This window comes from Dreissena polymorpha, chromosome 2 (genome assembly GCF_020536995.1).
Source record: "Dreissena polymorpha isolate Duluth1 chromosome 2, UMN_Dpol_1.0, whole genome shotgun sequence".
In the NCBI taxonomy this organism is placed as follows: domain Eukaryota; kingdom Metazoa; phylum Mollusca; class Bivalvia; order Myida; family Dreissenidae; genus Dreissena; species Dreissena polymorpha.
The window spans coordinates 40,805,475-40,821,087 of record NC_068356.1 but is presented as its reverse complement, the minus strand read 5'-3'; the positions used below and the strand labels follow the sequence as shown (position 1 = coordinate 40,821,087).

At 33.6% G+C, this 15,613-nt stretch overlaps 1 protein-coding gene across 1 annotated transcript; it reads right to left on the bottom strand.

Moving 5' to 3' along the window:
• Positions 1 to 2,543: 2,543 nt before the first annotated feature.
• Positions 2,544 to 8,415, bottom strand: LOC127866714 (uncharacterized). The gene is made up of 2 exons (XM_052407461.1): positions 8,225 to 8,415; positions 2,544 to 5,399 (listed from the first exon to the last, which is right to left on the bottom strand). The coding sequence occupies exon 2, from the start codon at positions 5,375 to 5,377 to the stop codon at positions 2,549 to 2,551; it is 2,829 nt and encodes a 942-aa protein (XP_052263421.1). The 5' UTR covers positions 5,378 to 5,399; positions 8,225 to 8,415; the 3' UTR covers positions 2,544 to 2,548.
• Between the last annotated feature and the right edge of the window lie 7,198 nt (positions 8,416 to 15,613).

Genomic DNA, 15,613 nt, shown 5'->3' with positions numbered 1-15,613 from the left:
TTTCATTACAAATTTTCACAACTACTCATGCATACAGGTTTCATATCAAAACAAATTTTAAACAATGTTGCAGAAAGCATTGAATATCTATAACACATTTTATAATACATAACAGTTTCTCATCTTAGTAGGTATTAATGACCAGTAGTATTTTGAAATACCTCCAGTGGTAATCAAATCCCAATCCCAAATCAAAAGTTTCACGTAACTCATACAAATGGTTAATGGTATTGGCCAGTTATACTATATATATATATATATATATATATATATATATATATATATATATATATATATATATATATATATATATATTAATTACATTCGCTCTGATAAAATATTTAATACCTTGAACAAGAACACACAATTTAAAAACTCCTCTTAGATACAAACATTCTTTACATCAGAATTAAAACATCTATTCGGGACTTAGGCTTCATTTAACATATTGCTATTGTAATAAAGTGTAATATTTTTAAAGCATGTCAAAACAACACAGATATAATATAATTACAAATGTACACAATGACTCATTCATACAGGTTTTATAACAGAACACAAATAAAACAATTTTACAGAAAGCAGTGAATATCAATAAAATATTTCATGATGTACAACAGTTTATATACCAGGTCAGTACGTATTAGACACCACCAGAATTTTGAAATACATCCAGTGGTAATATCACAAATCAATTTTTTAAATTTAAAGATGTTCTTTTCAGTAAAACAATGCATTTTTTTTTATTCTTGTCACGCATCTATACCACAGAAAGGCTATAAATATACACATGAACAATTACCAATTTGATAAGAATTATGTGCTGAGAATGAAATACCTCTTTTTATGGCAAAGTTTCAAAACAACGTATTATTAACTGAAAATTATTAATATGGAACTACCATAAAATGCTTTATATACAATTTATATACCTAATTTGTAACTATATGAAAGTGGTTAATGAATGCATTTGTTTATAGACAAAACGATATATACGATATATATATATATAAAGCTCAACACTACCAAAATTATTAAAGGGCAAGAGGTCAAAATATTTTATTACATTAAAATAAAAAGTTATTTCAACGATCTTTTCACAAATAATTTCCCTTGTTATCACTAATTCACACGTCCTTTGAAAAAAACACACTAGAAAAATCAACTACATTCATTTTGCATATTGATAACATTGAAGAATGAACGGGACGACCCAAACCAAAGTCTACAAGTTATCATTCTGCCGTTCCCGCGAACTCCCATACAACTCGTTTTTTGTCATGTAAGTCTATTTAACTATAATGAAACACACAAAACAATGTTCCAGGGACATTAATTGTAAAAAGTGTTTTCTCACAAATTCTAGGGGCACGCAGAAATTAAATGGTCCAATGGCTCACAAGCACCTGGTTACTGTTGATTGTGTACTAACCACAAGCGTCCAACACCACAGTTTATCCAACAAAAATCTTCAGCGAGCCACGTATATACTCAAGTGTGATTCTACAGACCGTAAGCGAAACCATCTACTAATAGCTCATGTATTTATATAAAAAACAAATGTAAGATCAAAGTGTTGATTTTATAATAAGGAGATTAAGGCATTGCACTTTTCCGTCTGTTTGTCCATCCGTATAAACGCATCCAAGCTAGTGTTTTGAACTTCTCCTAAACAACTGGATTAATGGTGCTTAATCTTTCAAAGTGAATGATTGCAGATGATTGCTATGGCAGGAATTGGGGCTGCGACGATCTTTTGCAGAGTTATGGCCCTTTGTCTGTTTTGTCCACAGGAGAATATATAATCACCGACGCTTGTGTTAATTAATCTTTAACTAATAGGAAGATATTGTTGAAACGTTCATAGTTGAGCTTTATTTGTTAATGAGAATCAAATTTTAGCTGCAACGATTTTTGCCAGAATTAGAGCCCTTTATTTTTCTACTTCAGATCCTATAGTCTCAAAATTGTGTTAAGCTTATTTTTTCAGCTTCTCTTTAACTTATAGGTGGATCTCCCTCAAACTGTAACATTTAAAACACCTTAAGTAGATGGCTAAAAAAGGAGTTCTTTTGCTGCGACGAATAACGATCCTTTCAATGTTTTTCACTTTAAAATACATTGTCCCACAACTTTGTAATTTTAACACCTGTTTAAATACTGAGTGCATGTCTCTCACTTTTTCTCGGGTGAATAACATTACTATGTAAATGATCGAAAAGAAACACGTCACAACTGGTGAATGTTGCTCAAACTTTCACGACCGAATGACCTTAATTTATATAAGATTGCAAAAAAGAATATTGACTGCGACACTTTTCGAATGAATTATGGCCGTTTGTTTTTTCGTCTACTGTATAATATATACATAGTTGATTTCTCTGTGTCCAAACATGTTTTGTGAGGGCTTCATTGTCTGCAACATTTCTAGTACCAACCATGTTACGTGCCGTGATGACAACAGTGTGTGTGACACATTAACAGTTCCTATTGTTTTTTATTAATCATTCTTTTCTGATTGCATATATATTGCGAAAAAGACGTTGTTTTAAAAGTTTACTGGGGTTATTTTATCATCCTTTGACAAACAAAGACGAGCAGCGTGTATAGCCCTATTAAGACGCTGCTTAGTTGCCTTCTCTCCCTCTCTTCTCATCCAGTCTTCCATGTACTGGAGAACAAATGTACAACGATCCTTTCTTAGGTCATGGGAAGCACGCAGTTTGTTCATTTGCTGATTGCTGCACCCAAGTTCAATTCCCAACATCCAGTATTCATAACCGATCTGCTTGGCGACCTTAGATAGATCACTTTCTGAAACTGGTGTATTCAAATCATCATCATTATCTAGTGAATCTAATGTCGTTTTATACCAGCGGCTCATTGCATCTTTCCTTTCTACCGTATGGGTTTGCTTACAGGAGGCTGCTTTACACTTTAATTCACGCTCATACATGAAGTCAGCCAATCTAAACATTCCATCATTGTGCACATACTCCATTTCCGGGCATTGAATGTACTCTTCAAATGCTATCGGAGTTCTGGGGTTTTCCAATGACTGGCTAACAAACTTTCTCAAACTTGTACGAAGTGTGAGTCTAACATCGTGACAGAGTTCGACATTAAAATCAGTTGTAAGGTTTTTCCTACAGCAAGATATTCTTGCATAAATTATGTGATCTTTGTACCAAATTGTCAAACATTCGGTTTTATGAATGTCAAACACAGCAAGGCCATTGTACAACTGGTCGTTAGATCCTAATTTTCTGATAGGCCAAGTGCTAATACAGACGGCAACAAGTCTGTGGAAAAATGATGGTGGCATAAAGTTTTCAACGAACGCAAAGCATAATACAGGTGTTTTCTCACAATTTTCCGGGGAAGTAAAGCGGGAAATGGGAGGTATTGGGTTCTTCAGCCGACATGGCACAATATGGAAATCAAGAAGCTTGAAATTCACTTGCGGAAATGCAACCGTTTCATTTTTGTCAATATGCTCATTTGCTTCGTCAGCTTCCTCACGTATTAAGGGCTTTGCCAAAACGTCGAGGTACTCCATGTAATTCAGAACGATTTCGCTATTTTCTTTAATATCTTTTTGACTATTGTCCATAATTTCTTTGAAAACCTCTGGTCTGAGAATAGCACTTTCCTCATAAAGTCTCCAGTGTTTCGTCAATTTAGGGTCTTTACCTTGTAGATGCGTTATAAAGCGCTTGAATACTTCAATTATCCATTGTGGAGCTAGAACAACCGTATGCTTGAGTTGCTCTGTGCTGAAATAAAGGATATTACCATGTCTGTGCTGAATTTCTAAAAACAATTCAAGTTCTTCTTTATCAAGTGGTGGTATGTTTAATTGATTGGCGTCATCTATCGCTTTAATGTCTAGTACTTGTTTTCCAGTATCTCTCAATTTGTCAAGGGACTGTTCCATCATGATCCATCGAATTGGATATCTTTCACCCCAATAATCTTGCTTCTCTGCCAGAGTTTGAATGTGTCGTCGTATCTTATCAAATACAGGATCTGCTGGAGATAAATTATTCACCAGAAATTTTATATGATAAATATGTTTTAAGATCGGCGAACCTTCAAATGATCGTAGTGCTCGATCAAAATACTTATCATTCTGCTCTTCCTTTTTTTCGTCGGTTCCTGTCATTTCATCTTTACGAGTACCAACTAAAATAACAGTCGGATGGATTTCGCTTGTCATGGATCTATAACCACTATACATGTGGATTGCATTAAGCCAAAACTTGAAGACATCCAAATACGTACTGTCATTATCCAAACCACACCAAATTCCACTTCTTTCGCCTTCTTTTACAGACTCATTTAAATCCTTTGTCATGTCCATTAAAACTAAGTATATAGACCTCCTATTTAAAAAGAATTGATGCGTTGAATAGTACAGTGTCTGACCTGCAAAATCCCAAACAGATACTGTCGTGTCTGTCTTTGTTTCAACAGGAACAGGTATGTTAACGGGCGCATCTTGTTTATTTGCAGGTTCCTCTTTAACTATTTGAAGAATGTCTCTAATTCCATCATCGTTTTTACGTCCTTGAATATTTTGTGCCATTGCAGCCAAAGGATCTGGTGGTATCTCAGAAACCGCTTCGCCCTTTTCATGTACTTCTTCATCTTGGACCCGTTGTATATCAGGAAGCTCGTAATGTACATCAGTGTTCGAAGGCTTCATGACATCCATAAAAGCAGTTTTAAACCTCGAATGATATTTGGCTGATTTTTGTTCTTTGTCCAAATGCCAATCTCCATTAGTCATCAGCTGGCACCTGCGCAAGTCAATACCTTCGGTGCTATTAGGAATTATGTTTTCATCCCTTAAATCTTTGATCAAATTATTTACTAGGGACGTTTTTCCCACGCCAAACATTCCAACGACCATCAAACGGATATTCTTAACTTGTTCGGAGCCATCTTTTAAAGCTTTGGCAAAGATCTCAGCAGACCTTTCATCCAGCTGTTTAAGATCACTTGGAAACTGTTCAAGCATTTCATCAACTGTTGTAGCGATATCCACATTGTAAACACTCTTCATAACATACCTAGCAACATTTGTATGATTCCACATTAAAAGCAGTATGTTAATAATGGCTTTAGTTCTGCTGACTGAAAATGGTGATGTAAACCCTAGACTTGTAACAAAATCTCTTGTCTGGCCTGTCAAAAGCAGATAATCCCTTTCTTCGCGAACTGATTCATTTGCTATTGTCTCAAGTATTGATTTTAACTGTTTAGCCATATTTTCATTATCCGCTATCTCCTTTGCCACTGACTGTACCTCGCGAGCATATTCAAGTGCTTCAGGATCAATGCCCTTAGTTGAAATTTCTTCTTGGTCGCCCATTTTCTCAATAATGTAGCATATCCTGAAATATTTAAAGAACCTTTGTATAGGACCACTTGTGATGGCAATGACAGAACTATTAAAACATTAAGCCTTGTGGTTCTATAGTTAAGTATTTTACCACCTACGTTCGCTCGTGCATTCTGTATATATCATGTATTCAGAGATATGGCCGTTTTATTCAAGGGGCATGATTCGAACAGAGGACCATAATCCGATTTCAATATGAATTTGATTATTTTGGCCTTATTCACTTTTTTAATCTTCAAGTTTCTATCTAAATAAAAGCTGACTGCAAAAATTTGAATAACATTTGAAGAGGTTTGCCCAAGAATATTCCCTGAGAATTTTGGTAAAAATCCGCATTTTACATTGTGCGTCATTTGAAGTAAATCATGTTGACGTGAATAAATTGATTCGCGAAATTGGCGTCGTTTTGGCTTCTATTTACCATTTAATTATTTGCATTTTATTACTTTCGCGGGAATAGAGCTCCACAAATTACGTTCGATGATCATATCATGCAGGCCTTTCCAGCTTTGGGGTGGAAAATAGCTCATTAGAACGTGATTTTTTTTTTCAGTTTAATTATTTTTATTTGATACAGTGTTAATCACAAACACATGCATAACTTATTAAGAAATACATTAATTATATTGATTCACAATAAAAGGTTCATAATTCACGTACTTTCTTTTGTTGTATGCAATTTAGGTCCGATTTTTTGTCGTTATATCTTAATATAGTCAAGATTCTGATTGAAACTGCCTCAATATAAAGATAAAGATTCTATCCAAAATTAATCACAATTGAGTAATAAAAGTGGCCTCTAGAGTGGTAATAAGTAACTTTAAGTTTTTGCCTAGTTATCTACAATGAGACGCACATGACCAAGATGAAAATCTTACCAAGATATTGTCAAGATATTGCCATTCTAACCATTTTTTATTTAGATTGAGTAAGAGTGGTTGTACGGTTTTTATAGGATTTAAAATGATAACATATTTCTTAAAAACATGTGGCCCAGATGCGAACTCGGCCTTAAATGGTCAACATAAACATTCCGACACAGTTTCATCAATATTTGAACATACATACATGTTGCCTGTATAGTGGCATCATTCTTTTTTGTTTAAAGATTTGACCAAGTGACATAGTTTTAGGCATGAACTCGGCGGTATATATATTTTGAACATTAACACTCTGAACAAGTTTCATTAAGACTGAATCATACATGTTTCATCAGGAGTGGTTACAAGGTTTGTCTAAGATTTTACCTGGCGACCTAGTATTAGCATCCATGTAACCCAGATTCGAACAAGGTATAGATGTTGTCAAGAGAAGAATTTCTTACCAAGTTTCATCAAGATCGAGTCAAAAATATTGCCTCAGCAGTGGTAACCGTGTTTTTCTACCTGATGATCTTAAATTGTGACGCACTGACCAAGATTTGAACCGATTTAGATATTGACAATATAAACATTTTAAACAGGTGTCATCAAGATTGGGTGACCCAGAGGTTTTTTTAATCTGATTTTGGGGAAAGGGCCTGGCCTTTTTTTAAGGGAAAAAATCGTGCGAAATGCCGGATTTTGGGGAAAATAAGGAAAGTCTTTAATAATCAATTTAACTTATTTTACTGTTTTTAAAGCGAATTCAAGGCAACCACCAACCGATAATTTAATTATGCAATATTTTTTTACTTTATACACTGGATCAGGTTAACTTATATAATTAAAGGTTTCTGAAAAAAAAGTAGTTTTTTTTAGATAGCATTGTTTTGGGGGAAAATCTCTGTAAGAGGGGAAAAATACGTCTAGTGGAAAGGGCCGATATTCGGCGCCTCTCAAAGAAGGAAAAAAAGCCCTGTCAGACCAAATGTGGTCTGGAGTTTGATGACGAGCTAACAGTTGAAGATGCACGACACGCGATGCGCAACGTCGGATAATGACGGACCACAACATATCGCACTGAGCACTTCTTGCTCAGGTCAGCTTGATACCCGTTGTTACTATTTTGTATGGACCGTATGTAGTTAAAGCAAGTTATCTTTAAGCAGTAATTGATAAAAATGTGGTCTATTGTCATTTAATCGAAAAATCTCCTAAGTTGTGAATTAGATAGCAGTTTAGTGTTTTTACTTTTACAAACATCTCTTTCACTGATATGTTTAACAAAACATATACGCCACAATTTAATTATTGTATTATTTATTAATCTTCTTGTCTTTCTAAAGCCAGTCCAAATCAAATGGTATATTTACTGGTGCAATAAGAAACCATTGACCTTGCCATGAATCGTTTCATTGTTTCGTCAATACCCAGAGTGCTATAATCTTAACATTGTGGGTAAACCATTAAGTGAGCTAACAGTGGTAAACACAAACGTAGTAGCATGTCTAATTGATCTACATTTTAAATCTTTATAAAACTGTGTGAAGTACGTAGATACTTATGTACATTATTTTCCTGTTATTTCATTTTGTTACTTCTTCTCAATCCCCGTATTCTCACCATGGTTTAAACGCAGCAATAACCTTAATGCATTAATTCAGTTTCTTAGTTAAAGCCTGTAATTATGCCAATACTCATTATAATAATTTAAAACGGTCGACATTTAATTAAAAACAAATCAACATCTTCATAAAGTATTCGAATCCATTCCGTATTGGTGGTGTAAAGGTTGATAATTTGCTATTCTGTTATCCTAAAAAGCACATAACTACAACTAATTTAATGCTTTACCAGCGTGCAACAACTTGAGCTACAAACAAGTTTAAAGTTAAACGACATGAAATATATAAAATGAAAACGCTTAGACAATTTAAGCAAACGTAAGTGCAGATACCTGACTACATCTATTTGATTCCATATATGTATGGCCGATCAACGATCACGCAATTTATACTCTTTTAATGCTGTGTATCGATTAATAAAAACCATTATTTTGACGATTTTTGTTTCGTTATTTTCTTGTGCACTTTCGATTTCAAAAGAGGAAGTGAGTTGACCATCGTGATACATCGACTATCTTCGGAACCTCCGATTTATGGAATAAATCGGGCACGTACTAAAAGGCGGATAAAAGAGCGGATGATATAGGGTATATAGTAAAGAGCGGATAATATAGACAAAGAAGGATTATCGGAAAGAGCGGATGATATGAACAAAGAAGGTAACTGCGGATGATAAATACAAAGAAGGAATCTGCGGATGATATATTTGATATAGGGTATATAGTAAAGAGCGGATAATATAGACAAAGAAGGATTATCGGAAAGAGCGGATGATATGAACAAAGAAGGAAACTGCGGATGATATATACAAAGAAGGAATCTGCGGATGATATATTTGATATAGGGTAAATAGTAAAGAGCGGATAATATAGACAAAGAAGGATTATCGGAAAGAGCGGATGATATGAACAAAGAAGGAAACAGCGGATGAAATATACAAAGAAGGGATTTGCGGATATATGAATATTTTTTAAATTTGCGGACATTATGAATCTGCGGATGATATGAACAAATAAGGAAACTGTGGACATGATAAACAAAGACGGCAATATACCATTTTTTAGTACACTGAATGGCATCACTGGCTAACAAGAATTAGTATTTAAAATATGTTTGGCTATGATTCAATGAAAAAGGATGATAAGATTATTAATTTTTTGAAAAACCAAGTTTTATTGCACATCCAATTTTAATAGAAGACATTACTTTATTGATAATAAACACATCAGTAATGTTAGATTTATAAAATGGATTACATTTTTATCCACAAAAGCATTATAATATATATATATATATATATATATATATATATATATATATATATATATATATATATATATATATATATATATATATATATATATATATATATGTGTATATGTGTGTGTCTTGGGTTAATTTTATGTTTTCCGAAGTATAGATGAAATCATTGTGTGATAAGGGTCATTTATGAAGGAAAAAAATAAAAAATAATAATAAAATATCTGCACCGTTATTGTCTTTTTTCTGGAAAAAGTAAACAACAACTGTTAAGACTCCCTATTGTTATCATTAATACGCACCCTTAGTGTCCTTACTGAAGCTATTTGGCGCATTATCGATTATCGATTGCTCCTAGTACACAAGAAATTGACCAGTCGCCAAAGTATCGATCGCTCCGCCCACAGTTTTCGATCAGCCAATCAGATATCGATTTTTCACACACCCCTCAGCAACGCTTATCTGGCCGCCATTTTGTCCGACAAACAAAGCGTGTAGTACATATGGAATGGACGTAATTTTTAAGAGTTTACACAGATTTTATATCAAATGCATGACCATTACTGTTCGATCATTATTCAAAATTGTAGGTGCTATACAGACTTTATAAAAGGTTATTATTTTATCTTTATTTCTTGAACAAAGGTTATTATTTTATCTTTATTTCTTGAACATATGAACGAGTAATGAGAAAACAAACACAATAAATAGTTTAACCACAACAGTTGTGTGTTCTATAAAACGTGTTATGCCGTTTGATGCACATTATTATTAAGCAGTTTTGACAACATAATAATTGCCACACGTGCTTATAATCTCAGCGTAATTGACGATGATTAATAAATGACAGTATGTTGCGAGGATCTCAGAATGAAGGAACATTAAGGCATTGTTAGGTACTGTACACAATAAAAGAAAACTATTTAATTACTTAAATGATTTCCAATTAAATAATAATTATTTATTTTCTGTGGATCATAAACAAGGGAAATCATTATAAATTGTTAACTTAAATATTGTTTTAACTAAAGTAAAAACAACAAAAAGGTGATTTCAACGCGGCTTAGCCAGCTTATTTAAAGCGACTTCATGTGTAAAATGTACGGCTTATAATACAACAACAATTTCTAATACAATATATATTGATACGGGGAGAAATGTGAAAATTGCAATTAACATATAAGGGCCATCTTGTTATAAATAAACAAATGCATAATATGCTAAATGTATTCAATTTGAATGTTCGTGAACAGCACCGTAATACTAACATTTCATTTTTCGATAGTGAAATGTTACAGGTTCGCATTAAAAATAAATGAAATAAAATGCATATTAGACTATCTGTTAATGAAACCACGAAATTAGGCCTGTATTAAATTATGATTACAATCAAAATTTAATTTATATCTAAATAAAAAAATCGGTGTCTTTTTAAAAATAACACAATAAAACAAAGATCTAAACATTTTTAATAAACAAAAAAACCATCATGATATGGATGTGTCATTTGCATTTAATAAAAATATTTCAAAATTATATATGAATAGCCACCGGATTCACTGCCAGACGGTTTAATACAAGTTCAAAATCAATATGAAATAAATGCTCATTTTTACAACGGATTTTTCATCAACTCCCGATAATATGTATAAGAAACGTTTCTGATAGTCAGTCTGCCGTTAACTCATTTATTTTTATTACGCTATTTCTCTCTAAAGCATTTATGATTATATTTAAGTTTTACAAAGCAGTTTAGTTTAGTGTGCGGCTTTTATAATTTATATTATAGAAAAGAGCATGATACATCGTTACAAATATAGTATTTCACTGACGTAATCCGCTATAATTGCGATCTGCTTGTCGGAGTTTTCTAATCACTAGACCACGTGACTATGTGGGCGGAGCGATCGATAATTTGGCGACTGGTCAATTGGCATATTATTTAAAACTAATTGTTGATAAGCTGATAATAATCTTGAGAACAAGTCACCCAGATCATTAAAGCGTAGCATAGCGGTTTTTACCAATATATGAATGAGATAACGTAAATATTAAACTTAACAAATTTCAAAGGAAATATTTTCTAATGACATCTTCACTAATTGCACATGCAGATAAAAGTACATAAACGCTGTATGTATTATGTGCAGCAAATTTGAATATTTAAACTTCATGAAATAAAAAAAAGTATAATATATTTGTCGTTGTTTTAATTTGTGTTTGTTTCCGTTCTAATTATGTCAAAATCCGACATTCACAATATGTCGATGTAATCGCAATTCATATGTTCACTTATAAATGAAATAATTAATTCGATGTTTTTCTCACATTTCCACCAAAATGCATGGCTTATTGATACTTTTGTTTGATCATCCAAGTCTTACAACTTACCGGTTAATAAGTAAGGAACAATTAATTTGTTTAGAAACAACTGTAGACAAACTCTCAACAAATCAACTTTTATTATGTTATTAAGGTACCATGTCTGTTAAACGTTTGTAATTATTCACAGATTGATACTTGGATTTGTTATGATCTGTTAATAAAACGGCCATATCTCTGAATACATGATATATACAGAATGCACGAGCGAACGTAGGTGGTAAAATACTTAACTATAGAACCACAAGGCTTAATGTTTTAATAGTTCTGTCATTGCCAACACAAGTGGTCCTATACAAAGGTTCTTTAAATATTTCAGGATATGCTACATTATTGAGAAAATGGGCGACCAAGAAGAAATTTCAACTAAGGGCATTGATCCTGAAGCACTTGAATATGCTCGCGAGGTACAGTCAGTGGCAAAGGAGATAGCGGATAATGAAAATATGGCTAAACAGTTAAAATCAATACTTGAGACAATAGCAAAGGAATCAGTTCGCGAAGAAAGGGATTATCTGCTTTTGACAGGCCAGACAAGAGATTTTGTTACAAGTCTAGGGTTTACATCACCATTTTCAGTCAGCAGAACTAAAGCCATTATTAACATACTGCTTTTAATGTGGAATCATACAAATGTTGCTAGGTATGTTATGAAGAGTGTTTACAATGTGGATATCGCTACAGCAGTTGATGAAATGCTTGAACAGTTTCCAAGTGATCTTAAACAGCTGGATGAAAGGTCTGCTGAGATCTTTGCCAAAGCTTTAAAATATGGCCCCGAACAAGTTAAGAACATCCGTTTGATGGTCGTTGGAATGTTTGGCGTGGGAAAAACGTCCCTAGTAAATAATTTGATCAAAGATTTAAGGGATGAAAACATAATTCCTAATAGCACCGAAGGTATTGACTTGCGCAGGTGCCAGCTGATGACTAATGGAGATTGGCATTTGGACAAAGAACAAAAATCAGCCAAATATCATTCGAGGTTTAAAACTGCTTTTATGGATGTCATGAAGCCTTCGAACACTGATGTACATTACGAGCTTCCTGATATACAACGGGTCCAAGATGAAGAAGTACATGAAAAGGGCGAAGCGGTTTCTGAGATACCACCAGATCCTTTGGCTGCAATAGCACAAAATATTCAAGGACGTAAAAACGATGATGGAATTAGAGACATTCTTCAAATAGTTAAAGAGGAACCTGCAAATAAACAAGATGCGCCCGTTAACATACCTGTTCCTGTTGAAACAAAGACAGACACGACAGTATCTGTTTGGGATTTTGCAGGTCAGACACTGTACTATTCAACGCATCAATTCTTTTTAAATAGGAGGTCTATATACTTAGTTTTAATGGACATGACAAAGGATTTAAATGAGTCTGTAAAAGAAGGCGAAAGAAGTGGAATTTGGTGTGGTTTGGATAATGACAGTACGTATTTGGATGTCTTCAAGTTTTGGCTTAATGCAATCCACATGTACAGTGGTTATAGATCCATGACAAGCGAAATCCATCCGACTGTTATTTTAGTTGGTACTCGTAAAGATGAAATGACAGGAACCGACGAAAAAAAGGAAGAGCAGAATGATAAGTATTTTGATCGAGCACTACGATCATTTGAAGGTTCGCCGATCTTAAAACATATTTATCATATAAAATTTCTGGTGAATAATTTATCTCCAGCAGATCCTGTATTTGATAAGATACGACGACACATTCAAACTCTGGCAGAGAAGCAATATTATTGGGGTGAAAGATATCCAATTCGATGGATCATGATGGAACAGTCCCTTGACAAATTGAGAGATACTGGAAAACAAGTACTAGACATTAAAGCGATAGATGACGCAAATCAATTAAACATACCGCCACTTGATAAAGAAGAACTTGAATTGTTTTTAGAAATTCAGCACAGACATGGTAATATCCTTTATTTCAGCACAGAGCAACTCAAGCATACTGTTTTTCTAGCTCCACAATGGATAATTGAAGTATTCAAGCGCTTTATAACGCATCTACGAGGTAAATACCCTAAATTGACGAAACACTGGAGACTTTATGAGGAAAGTGCTATTCTCAGACCAGAGGTTTTCAATGAAATTATGGACAATAGTCAAAAAGATATTAAAGAAAATAGAGAAATCGTTCTGAATTACATGGAGTACCTCGACGTTTTGGCAAAAAAATCTGTAAAGAGCGGATAATATAGACAAAGAAGGATTATCGGAAAGAGCGGATGATATGAACAAAGAAGAAAACGGCGGATGACATGTACAAAGAACGAAACTACGGATGATATGTACAAAGAAGGAAACTGCGGATGATATATACAAAGAAGGAAACTGCGGACAATTAAATAATTAATAAATCTGCGGATGATATATACAAAGAAGGGATTTGCGATCAATTATCATGGCCATAATGACACTATTTCTGCACACACACACACACACACACACACACACACACACACACACACACACACACACACACATACGTGCAAATGGTGCAAAGTCACTACACTACATTTTCTCCCGGAAACCCACTACCACTAGATCTAGCTATGCCAGCGATTTAATATTTGGAAAAATTATGTCAAATGGGCTGCTTTACTGAACGATGATTTTATTATTTCAATTTAATGTATTTTATCAAACTTATATTTTACCATGTTACCCACTACATACACGCTTCTGAAAAAAAAACACCGGGTGAATCACTACATTTATACACACTAGTTTGTCACTACATGTACACACACATTTTCCCAGACAACTCACTACTTACAATTATCTCAAAATATAACTACTGGACGCTATGAGTTTCAAGCAATACTTATTAGATTGATCAGGCAAACAAAGCCATTTATACACGCACTTGTTCAAAATCTCGATATTCCATGAAGTATAATTAGTAGATATACAGCTTGGTGTCAAACCGTTCCGATCCGAATACTTAAATATGATTTTTTGTATGAAACAGTCATTACTACAATACAAGTCTAGCTCTGATCACGACTATATATATATAATATATATGTTGCATATTTTAGATTCTAAGAGGATCCCCATTTACAATTATATCGAATGAATAATGCTTGTATAGTCACTTTTATCATATCCGGATTTTACTGGAAACACAGTTTGTCATTGTAATGAATATAAAAATATACACCAACTTCGGTCGCAATTAGCAGTAATAATATGCTATTCTCACAATATATTTTTACATATTTAGAAACGATGGAGGAATACCATTACAACGGTACCAAATAATGTATGGTCGGTTGGAAAAAATGTTGCTTGTATAACCCCTTTATCTTCCCGGGTTTTCCTTAATACATTGTTTTGTGTAAAAAATCATATTAATAGGCCGACTTTGGCCGCCCTAATATTATACCGACAAACACTATTTTTTACATCGTTAGAAACCTCATATGATCTTCTTTACAACGGTAGCATTTTATTAATATCGAAATTTATAATAATGTTTGTATAACCACTTTTACCTTTTCCGGGTTTTCCTTTAGGCATTTTGGTGTGTAAAAAAACACCCTCACAATAGGCCGACTTTGACCGCGATTTACAGGCTAACTCTTCTGACCCAGCCATACACTATTTTTAAATTGTAAGAAACTTTTGAGGTTCTTCTTTCCAACGGTACCATTATTATTCATATCGGACGAATAATAACCTTTTTTTACATTTTCCGTGGTTAACCTTAAAGATTTCCGAGTTTTCCGGATATTTCCGGGTTTTATACCTCGCCTACCATTTCCTAATGAGCCGTCCACATTTTTTTCAGATGCTTCATATCTAAATGTCAACCATTCCTTTGCAATTATCCAAATATTTCTATCAACATCGAAGCGTCATCAAGTTTAAGGCATTTAGACTGTCAAAATACATTGGAGTACATTGGCAAAGTTAGATCTCTTTACCAAATACCCCAGTAAAATATAAAATATTATGTAAATGTACTGCGCTCAAGAATGTGAAAACGTCAAAAACGACAGTAATAATATAAAAAAAAGACAACACGCATTTTTATATTAACGTATAACACAACTTTAAAAG

Coding starts and splice junctions, on each gene's coding strand:
- LOC127866714 (XM_052407461.1), bottom strand. CDS start 5,377: ATGGGCGACCAAGAAGAAATTTCAACTAAGGGCATTGATCCTGAAGCA.